Source organism: Tamandua tetradactyla, chromosome 4 (assembly GCF_023851605.1).
Source record: "Tamandua tetradactyla isolate mTamTet1 chromosome 4, mTamTet1.pri, whole genome shotgun sequence".
Lineage (NCBI taxonomy): Eukaryota > Metazoa > Chordata > Mammalia > Pilosa > Myrmecophagidae > Tamandua > Tamandua tetradactyla.
The window spans coordinates 9474382-9490805 of record NC_135330.1 but is presented as its reverse complement, the minus strand read 5'-3'; the positions used below and the strand labels follow the sequence as shown (position 1 = coordinate 9490805).

Here is a 16424-nt window from a genome sequence, read left to right as displayed (position 1 = left end):
CACATGTATACCCACCCCCAGGTCACTGCATCCTTGGGCAGCTTCAGAGAAGACTGCTTCTGATGGCCACCCTCTGGTCTCCTCAGCTGGAAGAGGAGTGGGTGACAGGAGTTCTCTGAAGCTCTTCCAGCCCTGTTGCTTGGGGCACTGGGGCCCTGGGGCCCGACTAGGAAAGCCATCCCTGAGCGTGGTGGTGGGTGGGGGGGGTTGTGTAGGGTGGTACAGACACCCTTTCAGGAGGTGTTGTGTATTTGGGAACCCCCTGGGGATGGGTTTTCTGCCAGGCCTCTGGCCACCGTCCCGGCTCTTGCCGGTGGTCTTTGTGAGGCAGCGGGGAGGCTAGTGCCTGTCAGTGAGCCCGGGACAGGGCCTCAGCAAGTCCTGACTTTAGACTCTTATTTGTCGTTGTGAGTCTGGTGTGAAAGCAGATTCTGACACCGGTCCTGCCCTTGGAGCCCTCCTTGTGGGATTTGTCCCGTCCTCTTCCTGAGGTGGTGAAGCAGAACTCAGTTTAAACAGCAGGTGTTTTCAGGTGACCCTGAGTCTATCAGGAACCCCCAGTGAACACATTGCTATTTAGGTGCTCACCGTTTACAGTCCTTGGCCCCAGTTCAAATTCTGTCTGCGGTGCTTAGCTTGTGGCAAGGCTTGGTTGGGGGGCGGACCTGGTTCCTCGCTGGCATTGTGGGGGGGGGGAGGGGGCCTGGCTGTGGCCCCTCCGGGAGTAGACAGAGCCGGCCTCCAGGGGCCCCAGAGCTGCTGCCTTCTGGCCCGGGGAGCTGAGCGTCCCAGGAGGTGGGTCTGGAGGGTGGTGAGGACAGCCTGGGCCTGGTCTGGCGTCTCCCGTCCCCTCTGGGGCCTCCACTGTTCTGGGCTTGGCTTCCTTATTTATAAAACGAATGTTGGAAATAGTTGATTCTAGAGGATCCTGGAGGATCTGTCCTTACGCTGCTTTTTAAATGTGAGCATATCAGAACTCCTAGCCGATGCTGTCCTGAGGCCAGAGGCGCGTAGGCCCTCTCTGGGGTGAGACTGGAAGGTAACAGGGGCCTTGTTGTCTGGGCTATGCTGCTCCCCTTCCTGTAACCCGGGGCAAGTTCTTCAGACTTGAGGCTGCAGTTGCCTCATTTATGAAGCAATAATAATAATAGGTAAATCCTTTGAATATTTGCTATGTGCCAGACACAGCTGTACCGCTTTGTGTGTGTGTGTTAAATCATCCGGTCCTCATGTGAGCTGTGGCAGAGCTGGCTCGCTGCCTCCAGCCAACAGGTCGAGGTTGCGTGACCTGTGCGCCGAGGAACCCGGCACATGGACCTCCCAGCGCCAGCCTGTAGCCTTGGTGCTGTCTTGCAGATATACTGCCTTCTCTGCACCGAACAGAGGGCTGCAGCACAGGACCCCCTAGCATTGGCCCAGTGCTGGGCGCCAGGCGGGTGTACGCCCGCAGCCACATGCTCTCCCACCACTGCCCGCAGCCCCCTGCATCTCTCAGGAAAGTCAGCTTCTGAGCAGCCCAAACCAGGATGCAGCGGCACCTAGGACGCTGCCGCGAGGACTGTGCAGCACTGCCTGGCCCTGCTTGTTCTCTGACAGTGGAAACACCACGTCCTCTTCTTTAACATGGGCATTTTCAAATGATGAGCGCCACCTCATGGGGACGTCTCCCTTGGCTGCTTGTGCCCCAGCCTGTTTCCACTGCGGTCCTCTGTGCCCTCACGCTGCTGCTCCGGAGTGGCGGATGCCCCTCCCTACACGCGTGTGTGTGGGTACAGCATCTCGAACCCTTGCTGCTACTTATTTTAGGTATTGACAGTCTCCAGGAGACTTGGGTACTTCACAGAAGGTAGAACAATCGGGTACTTTTCTTCTGATGTCCAGTTCACTGTGACTTCTCTTGCCTCGGAAGGGCGCTTGAGGACGTGGCAGCTGAAAGGGTGACAGTTAGACATGTATTAGACCTTCCCTACTTACTGGTTCGGTTTTTTTTTTTTTTTTTTTTGTCATTATAAAAGTGATATCTATATATGGTATCATCACCAAGATAAAAACCATTCATAGTTCCTTGTATGCCCTTCCAAGAATAGTTTGTCTGCTTGTACAAACAGTTCTGTGGCTATCCTGTGTTTTTTTTATCCTTACATGTAAATGGACTTTCTCCTTTTTGCTTTTTTCTTTAGATAATTATCTGGAGATTTCTTCATATTAGCTTACATTAAAAATGTACCTCATTTGCTTTAATCACTATGTAATATGCTATTGAATGGATGGACCATAATGTACTTAATCAAGCTCTATTGCTCCATTGTTGAGGATATGGAAATTTTCCTGCTTTTTTGTTTCTGTTTGTTTATTTGGGGAGGTTGTGTATATGTGTATACATAAATAATGCTGCAGTGAAAAGCTCTGTATACGTGTTTATCTTTTTCTGTTTGTTTGAGATGATTTTGTAGCCTAAATTCCCACTAATAGAATTGCTAAGTCAGAGGATATGGGCATTTTATATTTCGATAGATACCGCAAAATTGTCTTTCAAAAATGTAAGCTCCCACCTGCAGGGATGAGAGTGCTTGCTTCGCTGTGCCCTCACCCACACTGAGTTTTATCCCACTTTCTACTTTTTGCCAAATGTGTTAAAAAACAGCACATCAGGGTGGGCCACGGTGGCTCAGCAGGCAAGAATGCTTGCCTGCCATGCCAGAGGACCCGGGTTCGATTCCCAGTGCCTGCCCATGTGAAAAAAAAAAACAAAAAAAAAAACCCAGCGCATCAGATTATTATGATTTGCATCTCTTTAAGAGTTTATTTAATTATTCATTCCTGTCATTAAATAGAACCCATCCCCTCATCTCTCTGCGGTCCTGCTGGGGCCTCAGGTGCCCTCTCTCCCATGCCAGGCTCAGCCTCACCTTTTCCCTGTGCAGATTACCAGCTGACCAGTGCAGAGCTCTCCTCCTTACCAGCCTTCAGTTCACCTGGGGGGCTGTCACTTGGCAGCGTCACCGCCTGGCAGCAGCCCCAGCAGCCCCAGCAACCACCACAGCCGCAGCCGCAGCCGCAGCCACAGCCGCAGCCGCAGCAGCAGCAGCCGCAGCCCCACCTGGTCCCCGTATCACTCAGTAACCTAATGTGAGTCCTCAGGAGAGTCTCCACGTGGATGGCTGGTGAGGGAGAGTTGAGGGGTGAGGAGAGGGGGGCCTTCTGGAGAGCTGGGACCCCAGGCACTCTTTCATCTGGCCGTCGTGCAAGGCTGTGCAGGCTGTCCAGTGCTCAGCCTGAGAGGCAGTAAGTGGAGCCCCTGTGCAGGCTGGGAGACCCGTCCTGAGCCCGTGCCCCTAGCCAGACCTGGGCGGGGGGGGGGGGGGGGTTGCCCGGACTGCACTGCAGGAGATGTGTGATAGAAAGAAAACTAATGTTACTTATTTCCCTTCTCTTCCCCTCTCTTGACCCTCTCTCTTCTGGTCTCTCTGGCTCCATCCACTTGTCCTGCCTTATTCTCCTCTCCCCTGCCACATTCTCTGTCCTTCCTCTCTCACTCTGTCCTGTGACCTCACGTCACTTTTTTGCCCCTCACCTCTGTCTCTCTCCCTTGTACCCCATTTCCACTGCCTGCCCCAGCCCGGGCAGCCCCCTGCCCCATGTGGGCGCTGCCCTCACCGTCACCACCCATCCTCACATCAGCATCAAGTCGGAGCCGGTGTCCCCCAGCCGAGAGCGCAGCCCGGCACCGCCCCCTCCTGCTGGGTTCCCGGCTGCCCGCCCAGAGCCTGGCGACAGTCTCAGCAGCCCGGCTGGCAGCTCCTACGAGCCGGGAGACCGGGAGGACGGACGGGGGGACTTCGGGCCCGCCCTGGGCCTGTTGCGTCCAGCCCCCGAGCCTGAGGCTGAGGGCTCGGCTGGGAAGAGGATGCGGCTCGATACCTGGGTACTGTAGCCTTGCCCGCCCACCTGCCAGCGTCTGCTGCACCCAGGGCCCACCCTGCCCTCTGGGTCCCCAGCCTGGCTTGTCTCCCACCCGAGAGGCCTCGTGGCCAGCGAGCACTTCCATCAGCCCTGCTCGGGCAGCGCCAACACCCCTCTCCTCCCTGCAGCACCCATCCTCCTGCTTGACACCTTCTTCCCTCAGAGCTGCCCCCCTAGACTCCCGGTCCTGCTGGGGAGAGGGGCGCGGGGGTGCATGTCCCGTAGCTTGGGCCACCCCCTCATCCCCCTTTTCCATCTCCTCTCTTCACAGACATTAAAGTGACGGGCCCCACTCCCCTCCTCCCAGCCTCCCCGATGAAGAGTTGACAATCTCACCGCCCACCCCTGCCCGTCCTGGGATCCTCCCGCTCGACCCCCACTTCCTTTCTTGTGCTCTATGTCCTGTTGACGGTTACATTTGTGTATAATTATTATTATATTATTATTATATTTTTTTTAAATTTGGACTCTCGCTTTGGAGAGGGGGCCGCTCCCATCCTCTCTTCTACACCCCCACCGCTTTCACTGGTTGGGGTTTCTCTTTTTTTGCGGGAAGGGGGGACACTTTGCACGTTGTACACATATGCTGCAGGAGGGGCGGGAGCCCGCTAGGCCTTGGGGGAAGGACAGGAGCCGAGCCCTGCGTGTGGAGCCCTCCCTCTCCAGCCCCCAGATAGAGGGAAATAACCAAAAACTACCAAACAACAAAAACCCAATACAAGAGACTGAAACCCCAAAGTCTGGCTTGACGGGTGGGTTTGTGTTTCGGAGGTTCTGTGGAGGGTCTCGGCTTCGGGGCTGTTCATGTGGCCAGAGGCGCTTGGAGCAGAAAACCCAAGCCTGGCCCAGCACGTGCCCCTCCGTGCACACACGACACGCCCTCACTGATTCTCATGCAAGCTGCACCCCAAAGTGTGTGGGTGCCGGCCGAGGGTTTGGGCTGGGGAATCAGAAGGTGGGGGGAAGGGGCCAGGGTGGGGGCTCCTCTCGAAGCACATTTGGAGAGAAAGATAGAGAGCCATGAGGAGAGGGCTGAGAAGGGACAGAAGGGTTAGTGCAAAAGGTCAAGGTCCCCTCCCTTCCCCGGCGTTTTCTCTATAAGATTTACAGTGCAATAGCTCCCCACCCCTCAGCTGGCACCAGTTAACTGGCCACGCCCTGCAGGGAGAATTGGGGAGAGGAACTCTAGTGAGGTGCCCTTGGGCTTTCCTGGGGGCCTGAGGACCTGAAGGGAGGCAGGTGCACCCTAAGACCCTTTCTTTCCGGGGCAGGTGTCAGTGGGGGGACACCCTCTTCCTTGCACGCACACGTACCCAGAAGAGTGGACCTTGGGTTGCTCTGCGGGGGGTGGGAGTGGGGGGCGGATGAGGTCTGCTCAGGCCTGCTTCCCTCGTCCCTCCTCGGCCCCTCCCCAGCTGCTGCTCCTGGCTCCTCCCGCCCCTGACCCGCCTCCCTGCTCTTGGCGCACTCAGCACTCACTGTCTCGCTACCTCCTGTCCCACAACCCCCAGGCCATACCCACCTTCCCTCTTGGCTACTGTAATTGTAAATAGTGACCTTTGGAAAACATTAGCGGTGTAACAGTCCAGGAAACTGGGTTTTTTGTTGTTGTTGTTGTTGTATTGATATGAAATGAGATTCTATTTTTGTCAAAGTATATTGTAATAATAATGACTCAAACGGCCCGTACTGTACAGATGAGATTCTTCTGCTGTTGTCCCTGCCCCTTCCCTCCCTCCTGAGTCGGCCCCCTCCTCTGCCTCCCCGGTACGGGCAAAGGCAGGGGCCGGGGCAGCCGAAGCCAGGGGTCCTGAGACCTCGGGCTGGATCAGAGATCAAACTGGAGGGGGCAGGTCCCCAGCCCCACACCTACCACCCCCACCCTAAGGGCCTGGGCAGGGGCAACATGGGCAGTCGGGGGGGTCTGCCGACTCTTTCACCCCAGCCCAGCTCCTTTGCCCAAGGAGTGCAGTGCTCCCTTGGGATTTCATCCCTGTTGGAGAGTAGAGTGAGACAAGGCCTGGTATTAGGGTAGTGACTGTCTTTGCCCACCTCTGTGACCCAGCCGCTTGCAGTATTCCAACACTTGACACAGGGAAGGAACCAGAAACAGCCAGAGCTACGGGGAGTGTGTGTGACCGCATGTGTATACCTGAGTGAGTTCTTGAGAGCATCTTGTATTTATGTGTCTGAGTGTACCTTTGTATTTATGTGTGTGTGGTTGCATGGCTGTACCTTTGTGTGTGTGTCTGAGCCCTGCTGGGGGTATACACAAAGCTTGGTGTAATATGAGCACAGAGGGCATCTCTGTCGGTGTGCGTCTGGGCGTGTGTTTACAAAGGGCCAGGTGGATGTTCCAGCTTCCAGCCCTGGCTTCCAGCTCTGCGACCCTTCCTCCTGAGCCCCACTTTCTTCCGTGCTCCTTCGTCTGCTCTCACCCTTGGCTCCAGCATGTTTGTACTGCACGCTTGGCCCTTGGCCCTTGGCCCTCTCTGTTCTCCTATAGCCCTACCTCTCCCAGGGCGCCTCCCTCCAGGAAACCTTACCTCCACCCACAATTGTCAACTTAGCCCCCCACACCTTTAGACCCAGTTCTCCTTTCCTGACGTGTTCTCTCCCCCGCCTCCAGTCCTGCTCTAAGTGGAACCCAAGCTCCCCTTCTCCCGGAAGCTTTTTCCTTGACCAGGCTGCAGCCCTTCCTTCCTTGAAGCTTAACCCCCACCCGCCAGCAGGGCACTCAGCACTTGTGGTCTTTCCACCTCCCCTGTAGGTTCCTGGAGGGAGTTTTAAGGATCAGTGAGAGTTGATCAGGGCCTTGGAAGAAGCCAGAGTATAGTCTGGTGCACACACATGTCCCCAGAGCCTTGCCCAGTGCCAGGCCCGAAGTACACGGTGAATGACTGAATGTTTACCGAGCTCGGTGCTCAATGATCATTGAATGACTGGCCTTTCCTTCTCGGGCTGCTCCCACTATCAGTCTGCCCACCTTCCTAGGCCAGGCCTGGCCATTAGACATGGGACGGGGGTGAGGGCCCCTGCAGTTCATGGTGCAATATTCACCAGTTTTGCCCTCTGCCTTGTAATGGCAAACCTGGACTTCGATTACCATGTGTGAATGCGTAGATGTGCATGTGTCCTTCCTTCTCTGTCCCTGGGGGCAGGGGACGGTCTGTGAATGAATGTGACATTTCTGCAGTTCAGTATCCCAAGGTTTCTCTTGGGGGTAGGGGCTCCTGGCTGGCCAGATAAATGGGTCCCTGGGAACCCAGACCTCAAGTGAGGACTTAATTTCTTCTTCTCACAAGCCAAAATTGCCTCCACCCACTCGCTCCTCTGACGAACTGGGCATTTGCCAAAGTAACCACTGGAGTCACCCGATGCCCCTCCCCTCCCCAGGTTTCCTATAGCGTCCAGGGACAGTGGGCAAGAGCAGTCCCCCCATCCCATGCACCCCAGCGGAACACATCATTCCCCCCAACAGCGCACTCAGTGCAGCGAGACTGACCCCTAGCCCCCAGCCCTCCCCATCTTGGACAGGAAGGAAGTAATGCACCTTCTCTTGCTGATTATTTATTTGTTTGGAGAGACAGAAATGATGTAAAAGTGTATCTAGAAATATCTTTATCTATATATTTTTAACTGACTCTTTGGAATCCCCTGGGGTGGGTGGGGGGTTAGTTTGGGCTTTCACAGAGGGGAGGAATCACAGAGCCTGGGAACTCTGCAGTCTCCCCTCTGCCACCCCTCCCAGCCCCACGGGAAGTTGGCAGAAGGAATGGGATTTGTATGGGGGTTGGGGGGCCTGGAATGTTGTACCGAGAATCTGGATTCTCTCCATATTCCCCATTCAAGTCCCAGGAAGGGAGGGGGACAAGTGGGGGAGGGCAGGCCTTAGAGCTGCCCCACCCCCAAACCCGACAATCACCCACACTCCTGGGGCTCCTCCTGGGTCCTGGGGCAGGGCGAGTCCAAGTGTGTGGCTGTTGATTTGTTTTCAATATTTCTTTTCGTGCTGTATGGTGATGCTTTCTTAGTATTCTACACAATAAGAGAAGACAAAGTCCTCGAGATTCTTACGAGTTTTGTTTGAAAACTCTTTCACTATATTTGTTGTAAAGAGGTTTACTATTAAAAGAAAAAGAATACACGTTTCTGATACTTTGGCTTGGGTTCTGGTTTCTTTGGTGCGGCCAACTGAAGTGGGGGAAGGCCGGGGTGGCCTTGCCGTGGTGAGAGGGCCGAGCCGGGCCCCAGCAGAGGAGCCCAGGTGAGCCTTTGTGGGAGGGCATTTCAGGGGGTCTCAGGTGGGATTCTCCAGGGTGATAGTTTCTTCCAGGTGCTTCTGTAGGAAGCAGGGGCAGCCCCAGGACTAAGGAGGGCCGTCCAGTTAGAAGCTGCAGGAAAGGATCCTGGACCAACAATAACAGAAATCCCACTCAAGGTCACAGGGTGTGACTCAAGGTCACTGGGGCGAGGGGTGACCTTTATCTACTGAAGGCCATCCTTCAGCAGAAACACACCTGGGCACCGTGGTCGGCACAGCTGGGGTCCACACCGTCCCGGCTCTCATGGAGTTCACCCCAGCAGGGGAGTCTGCCCTTCCTCTTCCTTAGGAAGCAGTTGAACAGCACCACGGAGCCTCTGCCTGCACTCCTCTCCTTTGGCAGGGACAGGCTGTGCTGCTGCAGCCTTCCCACCCCCATGCACAGCTATGCCATGGGGTAGAGAAAGCAGCTGTGGAGGGAAGTGTGCCAGCCTTGGCCCACACATAAGGGATTCTGCCACTTCTCTGTGCCAGGCCCACATTAGGTGCCACAGAGGCAAAGAGGGAGCATCAGTGGCCCAGATGTGATGGAGACGGGCCTAAGATGTCTCAAATCGACATGGCCTGATTGATGCCTCGGGTGCTGCATGTGCAGGCCACTGCAAGAGCGCCTGGGAGTCAGGCAAGTCATGGAGTGTCTTTGAGTCTTGGGTTTCCTCATCTGCAGAAGGCAGCAATCTCTTCCAACCGTCCTCCCTCACAGGGCCATTGTAGACTTTACCTCACGGCAGCCCCAGCGGGGCAGAGAGGAAAGGTGAAAAGGGCTAGGAAGATAACATCCTCCAGATAAAGTGCCCCTGTTGGCTGCTTATGGTGGAAGCTTCCTGGGTGGATTCCAACTATCCCCGCCTGGTGTTCTCATGCCCTTGTACAGTCCCCTCTCACAGTGAGTCAGGGTTGGTCTATGTGACCATAAAATACAGCCAAAGTGATGGTTTGTGACTTCCAAGGCCAAGTCATAAAGGACGTATGGTTTCTGCCTTGCTCTCTCATCATTTACTTTGGGGGAAGCCAGATGCTGTGTCATGGGACACTTAAGCATTTCCATGGAGAGGCCAACATGGCAAAGAATGCCCTCCTGCCGGTAACCAGCTGAGTAAGGTTCTCCTCTCCTGTCCTTCCTCACAGTTTCCAAGCTCCCCCCAGACACTGCTACAGGTGAGAACGCACTGATACTATGCCCACAGAAGAGATGACCACGCCCTGGGGTGACCAGAACAAACCTGACCCAACACCCAAGTCCTGAGCCAAATCTTTTTCCTCTGTCATCTCTTATCTGCTCCTCAGACTGTCCGGCCTGCCCTTCCTTCCCCACAGGCCCCACCCCATGGTGGCCTGGGTAGTAGGCACCACTATTGTCCACAGATATTTCCTGTTCTCCTTCCTGGACACACAGAAGACCACATTCCCCAGCCCGTCTGCACTCAAGCAGGGCCGTTGGCCTCGTTCCAGCCACTGGACTCTAGTGGGAAGCATTATGTGTCTCTACTGAAAGGAGGCACTTAGAAGCTGGTTCATAATCCTCCCAATGTTTTTTCCCTGTTGTGAAACTGTGGAAGCACATTTTGGATAGAATGATACAAAATCAAAGCTGCCTGGAATGCTAAGTTTCCTTAAAGGGTTGTCCAGCCCCACGGTGGACTTGGTGTGAAGAGTAAGTAAAGGTGTTATGTTAATATGTTGGGGTGGTGTCTACATTATAACTCTCCCTGTCCTTACTGGCGAAGTGTCCATATCACACTTGGACAAGCTTGAAGCCCCATTCCCCGGATACCCTCTGTGGTGTGGGACGAAGATTTTACAAAGACGTGGCATAGTCAAGACCTAGTCCAGGGCCTAGTCCTGCCACTTACTAGCCGTTTTTGGCCTTAACTCAGTTTCCCTCTGTTTCATAATGAAACCTCTGTTTCTTCAACCATATAACAGCTAATAATTGCCTGTGTTCTCTGATCTCAGCTCCTCTTCTCGAATCCATCCTCTCTCATCACCTTATCCCTCAAGGCTCTCCCCTGCCCACCATACAAAGTCCAGTCTCCCTGGCCTGGTTCCCAAGACCTTCAACAAGACACCCCTTTCTCCAGGCTTAGTCTGTGCCCCTCCCCTGCCCATCTCCGGACTCTAGGCAAATCAGCGACCTATTTTTTAATAAACCCTTTCTATCTTTGCCCATGCTGTCCTGTCTGAAATGTAATATTTATTAAGCCCCTATTCTATGTGAAACCTGTTAGACGTGAGGAACACAGAGAGGATGAATCAGCTCCTGCCTCTACAGAACTCACAGTCTAATGGGGACAAGAGACAGGTGAACCAACAGTTCACACTGAGCCGGCAGTCTGTTAATTGTGATACAGGCAGGATGTGAGGGGGCTTTGGGAAGAGATGAAACACACCCAAATCCAAATGAGTGGAGATAAGGGAAGGCTTCTTAGTGGAGGAGGTGTTTGAGCTGGATTCTGAGGTCATGTTGGAGTTCCCGGGGCAAATGGGGGAGGGGAAGACATTGCTCATAGCAGGAATGGCATGTGGAAAGAAAGGTATGGAGAGGGAACGGTGCCTTCAGTAAGCTCAAGTCCTGTGATGCCACGCAAAGGAATAGCACCCACAGCTGAATAGGTAGGCAGAAAGCTTCACTGTGAAGGGCCTAGATAGCTATTACTTGGACTTTATTCCGATGACTACATTGGGTCATCAGAAGATTGTAAGTACAGGAGGGACATGATCAGATTTGCATTTCCGAAATCTCCTGGCCATAAAAACTCCATCTGATAACAATGCTGACAGCAGGATTGCAGGGAAGGCCGAATTGGATGGAGGTGGCCCAGTCAGGAGCCTCTGCAAGTAAAAATAATGTGAGCGCCTAACGCCTTCCCAACCAAGAGGGGGAAAAGAAATGCAACAAAATAAGTTATCAGTGGCTAAGAGAGTTTAAATAGAGTTGAGAGGCTATTCTGGAGGCTGCTCTAATGCAAACTTCAGATAGATATTGCTAATTGCCACGGTTTGCCAAACCCCAACCAACACCATTCCTGTTAACCCTAAAGAACACCAGGGCTCTATCTGAGCACTACAAAAGTAGTACTAGCTACAAAAGTTTCATGAACTAAGATTACTTTCCAGAAACCTACAACCTCCGGATCAGTTCCTAGGCCAGATAAATCCTGAAACCCAGAGGGGCCAGCCCCTCCGAAAACATCAACTAGTTCCATCCCCCACCCCATATTAATGACACTCCTTTCCAATATGCATAAGTTAGACTGGGCATAGGCCAAATATCCCTAAAGATTGGGAGAAGGATCAAAGGAGAAGGCAGAGTTATAACAGATTTGTAACCGAGAAGACAGAATTTAACAAATGAGTTTGACTGTTGAATCATATTGTTGATATTTCTTTTAGTCTCTAGTGTCTCGGAGAATCTAGAAGGAAAAACCTAAAATTGTGGAACTGTAACCCATACCAAACTTTGAAATCAGTTCTATAACTGTTACAATGTTCTTTGAAATGTATTGCTTTTTTGTATATATGTTATAATTCACAATTAAAAATGTGTAAAAAAAATTAAATGAGAGCCTAAACCCAAGGAAGGCACAGACAGGGATGGAGAGAGGAGGAGGAATTTAGTAGCTAGTTAGGAGGTAGAATAACAAATTGGACATCTCCAAGGAGAAGAATTGATGCCTCTCAAATTCGCGCTGGCACCACTGACTGGGTGGCGGCCCGGTGGCTCCAGACAGGGGTTGCAGGCGTGCTGCGCTTGCTTGGAGATGGATTTCATTTTGGGACATGAGGTTGGATGTGCACACAGAAGCCCGGGAACAATACCAACAGACGGCCACCCAGGGGTGTCAGGCTGGTAAGGGTTAGGTCACCCTGTGGGTAGGGAGAGGGTTTTTTCTGAAGAAGGAAGGCATTTATGGTGTGGATCACTTGTGAAGAAGCTGTCCTCAAGAAATGGGAGCTCCAAGGAGCCATGGAGCCAGGCTGGGAGTCTGGGCGAGCAGAGGCTTACGGAGAGGGCCTCAAGCTGCACATGGGCAGTGGGTCAGGTTAACCAGAAATGTACCCCTGCCTGTGATCTAGCTTTAGTAAAGGCTCGCTGAACTCGACTGGTCTTGTGCTAACCCGGACAAGGGCAAGCTCACTGGTGCATTCTTTGGGACATCAAAAGGTGAGTGTGCGTGTGTGTGCACTGCTCTGTGGGAAGAGTTTCAGGGTTGGGTGTGATGGTTAAGGTATGGGAGTCTGAGGGGCATCTGAATCTAAAGGCCCAACTGCTCCTTCACAGGGACCCCCAGCACAACCTTTGAGGTGCTTGGTTTTCTTTCTTTCTTTTTTTTAACAGAAAAATCAGTTGTATTTCTATACACGTTCAATGAACAATCCAAAAATGAAAATAAGAAAACAATTCCATTTATAGTAGCATCAAAAGAATAAAATACCCAGCGATGAATATAACAAAAGAAATGCAAAACTTATACTATGAAAATTACAAAACATTGTTGAAAGGAATTTAACAAGATCTAAATAAATGGAAAAACTTCCCTCGACCATGGCTCACAACACTCAACAGTGCCAAATGGCAGTATTCTCCAAGTGGATAAACAGGTTCAACACTATGGGACTCCTTCCCAGCATCCTTCATCAGCCTGTTTCATAAGAATTGTGCAAAAATTTATTATAGAACAAATATTGTTAGTTTTCTTTTGATTAGGAAGGATGACACTTCTTTACCACGTACCTGGCACATATTCCAGAAGGAACCATCTGGAAGGCCTGAACTGGAGGAGATGAGAGGAGACTGGGAAACATCAGCATCAAATACCTCAGTATCTCCACCTCTCAGTGGCTTCCTATGTGAAATGCAATTTAAATAAATGATACATGTAAGTCACTTAGAACCGTTTTTCTGGTCCATAATCACTGCTCAACAGTGTTATTACTTTTATTCCTGCTAGTAATTGAAAATGCATGAAAACAGATGAGCTTAGGGAGCACTTGGGTAAAAAGAGGGCTAAGGTTGAAAAATTGCTTTACACCCCTATTTCTATCTTTGAAACCTTCCTATTATTCAAGTTTTCACACTCACAACTTTCCCTCCATAAAAGTATCTGGTCTTCTGCAATTTTCCTAATCCTCCCCTCCTGCCCTACCAGCTGGCTGTAATAGCCTTTTCCAATGAGATGGCTTGGAGTTGGCCTCTTCTCTACCTCATTCCGCCTGGAAATATAAGTACTGGTGTTTACTTTTCTCTCTACTGGACTGAAAGCTCCTTTTGGGAAACAAACAAACAAACACACTGCCTAATCCCTCCCTGTGTCTGGCTGAGTGCCCTGCACACAGCATGTGTTCACTGAGGCTAAAACGAGATAAGGCACATGAAGATGTACCTTTTTTTTTTTTTCTTAACTCAGTGGCAGTGACTTTCTAGTTTCTCAAGCTACCACCTCCAGGATCAGGCCCAAAATGGTGCCAGATCCTAGTGTTGCAAATGTTCTAAAAATGATTATGGTGATGGATACACAACTATATGATGACATTACGAGCCATTGATTGTACACTATGGATGGATTGTAGGTGTATGAAAGACTTAATAAAAAAAATATATATATATAAAAAATAATAATAAGGGTGCCAGATCAACGGATGCTATCAAGAGGTGAGGGTCCCAGTTTCCTGGGCTCAGCTATCCGTCCACGGAAGAACTGGGCTCCTATCCGCACAGAGGTGGCTTTTCGGAGGCTGGAAGCGAAGAGTGGTTATTTGATTGTTCCAGCCAAGGAGGCTAGGCCAGTTCTCTGTCCCTCATGTTCTTCTGACTCACCCCTCAATCCCATGGGCTGAGTAACTTTTCCAGCCTTGTGATTGTGGAAACTTGTTTCAGGAACAGCGGATGTGGAAGGAACACAGATTTACCCCACCCCATCCAAAGTGGCTCCTACTGGAGCCGACACAGCCCGCTCATTTCTCTGTGCAGTCTTCTGTCATTCCGTGTCACTACCCAGCTAAGGGGCACGCCAGCCCCCCTGCTCTGATTCAGTTGGTAAACCCAAGGCGCAAAATAAAGAAGCGGCTCTGGAAGCTCACACAGCCAGAGGGCAGAGGAAGCCGGCCCCCGCCCCCACCGGGGTCTCTCCTGGGTAGGTCTAGTTCGGGTACCGCCACCAGCCCTGCGGCCCAGGACTCAGTGCTCCCTTTCGCCTTGATTTACATCTGTCCCCTCCGCTTTGTACGCGCTTCCACGTGTTTGTAGCTGGGAGGCCTCGCTCGGGAGTCTGTCTGGTCTTGTAAAGCGCGGTCCCCGCCTTCGCGGCGTGGCCTCTGGAGTGCCTCCCATTACCCGCGCATCAGCTGCCACGTGCCCAATAAAAGTTGCTGACTGACGACGCCGGCCCGAGCGGGGGAGGGGAAGGCCCCGCCCACGCCAAGGGGTCACGCGCCCGCGCAGCCCCGCCCTCACGTGACCCGCGGCGCCCGTCACTCGCCCTTGTCACTACCCCCCGATGGGAGGGAGGAGGTCCGCGCAGGCGCCGTGGCGCCCAACTCCCTGCCCTGCCTGCGGGAGCCGGTCCCGATGATCCGGCGGCTCCGGGGTCGGCCGTTTCTCAGTCCGCCAGGAGAGGTCCCCCAGTTTATGGAGGCCTGAGAGGCAGAAGAGAATGGAAGAGAAAATCCCTATCTGAGGCGAAGAGGTAGAAGGGAAGTATAAAGAAGGCTTAATCTTCCCCTCTAGACTGCAAATCACACTGTTTCGAAGCAGTGTCTGACACACAGCAGGTGCTCAATAAATGTTTGTTGACTGGCGGCTACTCCTGGGACACTGTTCAGGAGCATTGACCCCGCCTCACCGGTCCTTTCTCCCCGCCGCTTTCCTCCCCGCGGTGACATGGCAAATAAAACAGGGGTTCGGAAGCGGGGCCAACCAACAATTCCGAGCTTCCTCTCGCATCCCGGATGGCTCTCCGCCATCGATTAGTCTGCCCTGGACTGGGTGCGGAACAAAGACTCAAACCTGCCCCCGCCTCCGCCGGGCGGGAAGTCACCCTCGTGGCTCACTCTATTGGCACTCCCAGTGACGGGTGGGATCATCAGCCAACCGTAGCTTGCATAAGGCGCATGCGTGTACCAAAGATTTAGCCCCTATATGGGAAAAAAGCAGAGCCGAGGGATCCAGTTTTGGCTGGGTCTCACCGCGGACGCGTGGGGGAGATGCGCATGCGTGAATTTACACCCCGGTAGCTCCTTGTCTAATTGAAGAGCGCACTAGCTCCCTCTGGCCTCCTGGCAGTTTTTCTCGGTCAACACCACGTCCGGACCTGGAGCTAACCGCGTGGGGTGGGGACGGGATCTAGAAGAAAAGAAGAAATTCACTCCCTTCCCTTCGATCTGAGTACATGCTGAAGTCTTCACATTCTAAAAACACTGCTCCACTGACCTATATCTCTTCTAGGTACTTACCATTCTTTCTTTCTTGTTCCCTGTCTAACACATTTCTTGACAGAATTAATTGCATTTGCTGTCTTCACTCTCTAATCCCCTTAGAAGTTGGTTTTCCACCTCAGTTCACTGTAGTAGTCTGACGTTTGCCTCCACCACGCCACTAAAGCCTTTCTGACCAGGGCATAGGTCTCTGTTACTAAATTCTCGGACACTGCCCCAACTAGGCTAAACTCACACTCAGAGATCAAATATTATCCTATTTTATTTTAGCAACTTAGGAAGTCTTCAGTCAATATTGAATGGAAGGGGAAAGTATTTTCAAGAAAGAAGTATGGTTAGTGCCCCCAGAGTTGCAGGAAGTTCAAAGACCGATGGCCAAATGAAGACCATTGGATTAAAAAATAAGGAGGTTATTGGCAAGTTTTAAGAAGGCAGTTTCAGTTGAAAAGGTTGGATTTATATGGCGGTGGTTTATAAGGAGAAGGGTTGTGACCTGATGGCAGAGAAGTTTAGATAGTGCTTTGGAGAAGTTTGGCGCATAGAGAAGAAAAATCAAGTAGGAGATATTGGAGACAATAGTGCTAATTGGAGTTCATTTTAAGGTTGAGAAATTCTGGCATGTTTTTAGGTAAAGGGGACAAAACCAGTGGCATGGTAGTTGCTGAAATGCTTGGAAAAGGGAATACTTGAGAGTACAGCATCA

The 16424-nt window shown here is 52.1% G+C and overlaps 1 protein-coding gene and 1 long non-coding RNA gene across 8 annotated transcripts in view; one reads left to right on the top strand and one right to left on the bottom strand.

Annotated features, from left to right (window-relative positions):
• MEF2D (myocyte enhancer factor 2D) overlaps positions 1-8121 on the top strand; it is a 32751-nt gene extending 24630 nt beyond the window's left edge. For all 7 annotated transcript variants that reach the window (XM_077156475.1, XM_077156473.1, XM_077156474.1 and 4 more), the window contains 3 exons: positions 2925-3129; positions 3619-3925; positions 4235-8121. In XM_077156475.1, the coding sequence (XP_077012590.1) occupies positions 2925-3129; positions 3619-3925; positions 4235-4246 (524 nt within the window). In that variant the 3' untranslated portion in view covers positions 4247-8121. The remainder of the gene's footprint in view (positions 1-2924; positions 3130-3618; positions 3926-4234) is intronic.
• Positions 8122-12672: 4551 nt separating this feature from the next.
• Positions 12673-14671, bottom strand: LOC143679970 (uncharacterized). Its single transcript, XR_013173992.1, has 3 exons — positions 14493-14671; positions 13023-13134; positions 12673-12930 (listed from the first exon to the last, which is right to left on the bottom strand). It is a non-coding gene; the product is annotated as an uncharacterized LOC143679970 (long non-coding RNA).
• Between the last annotated feature and the right edge of the window lie 1753 nt (positions 14672-16424).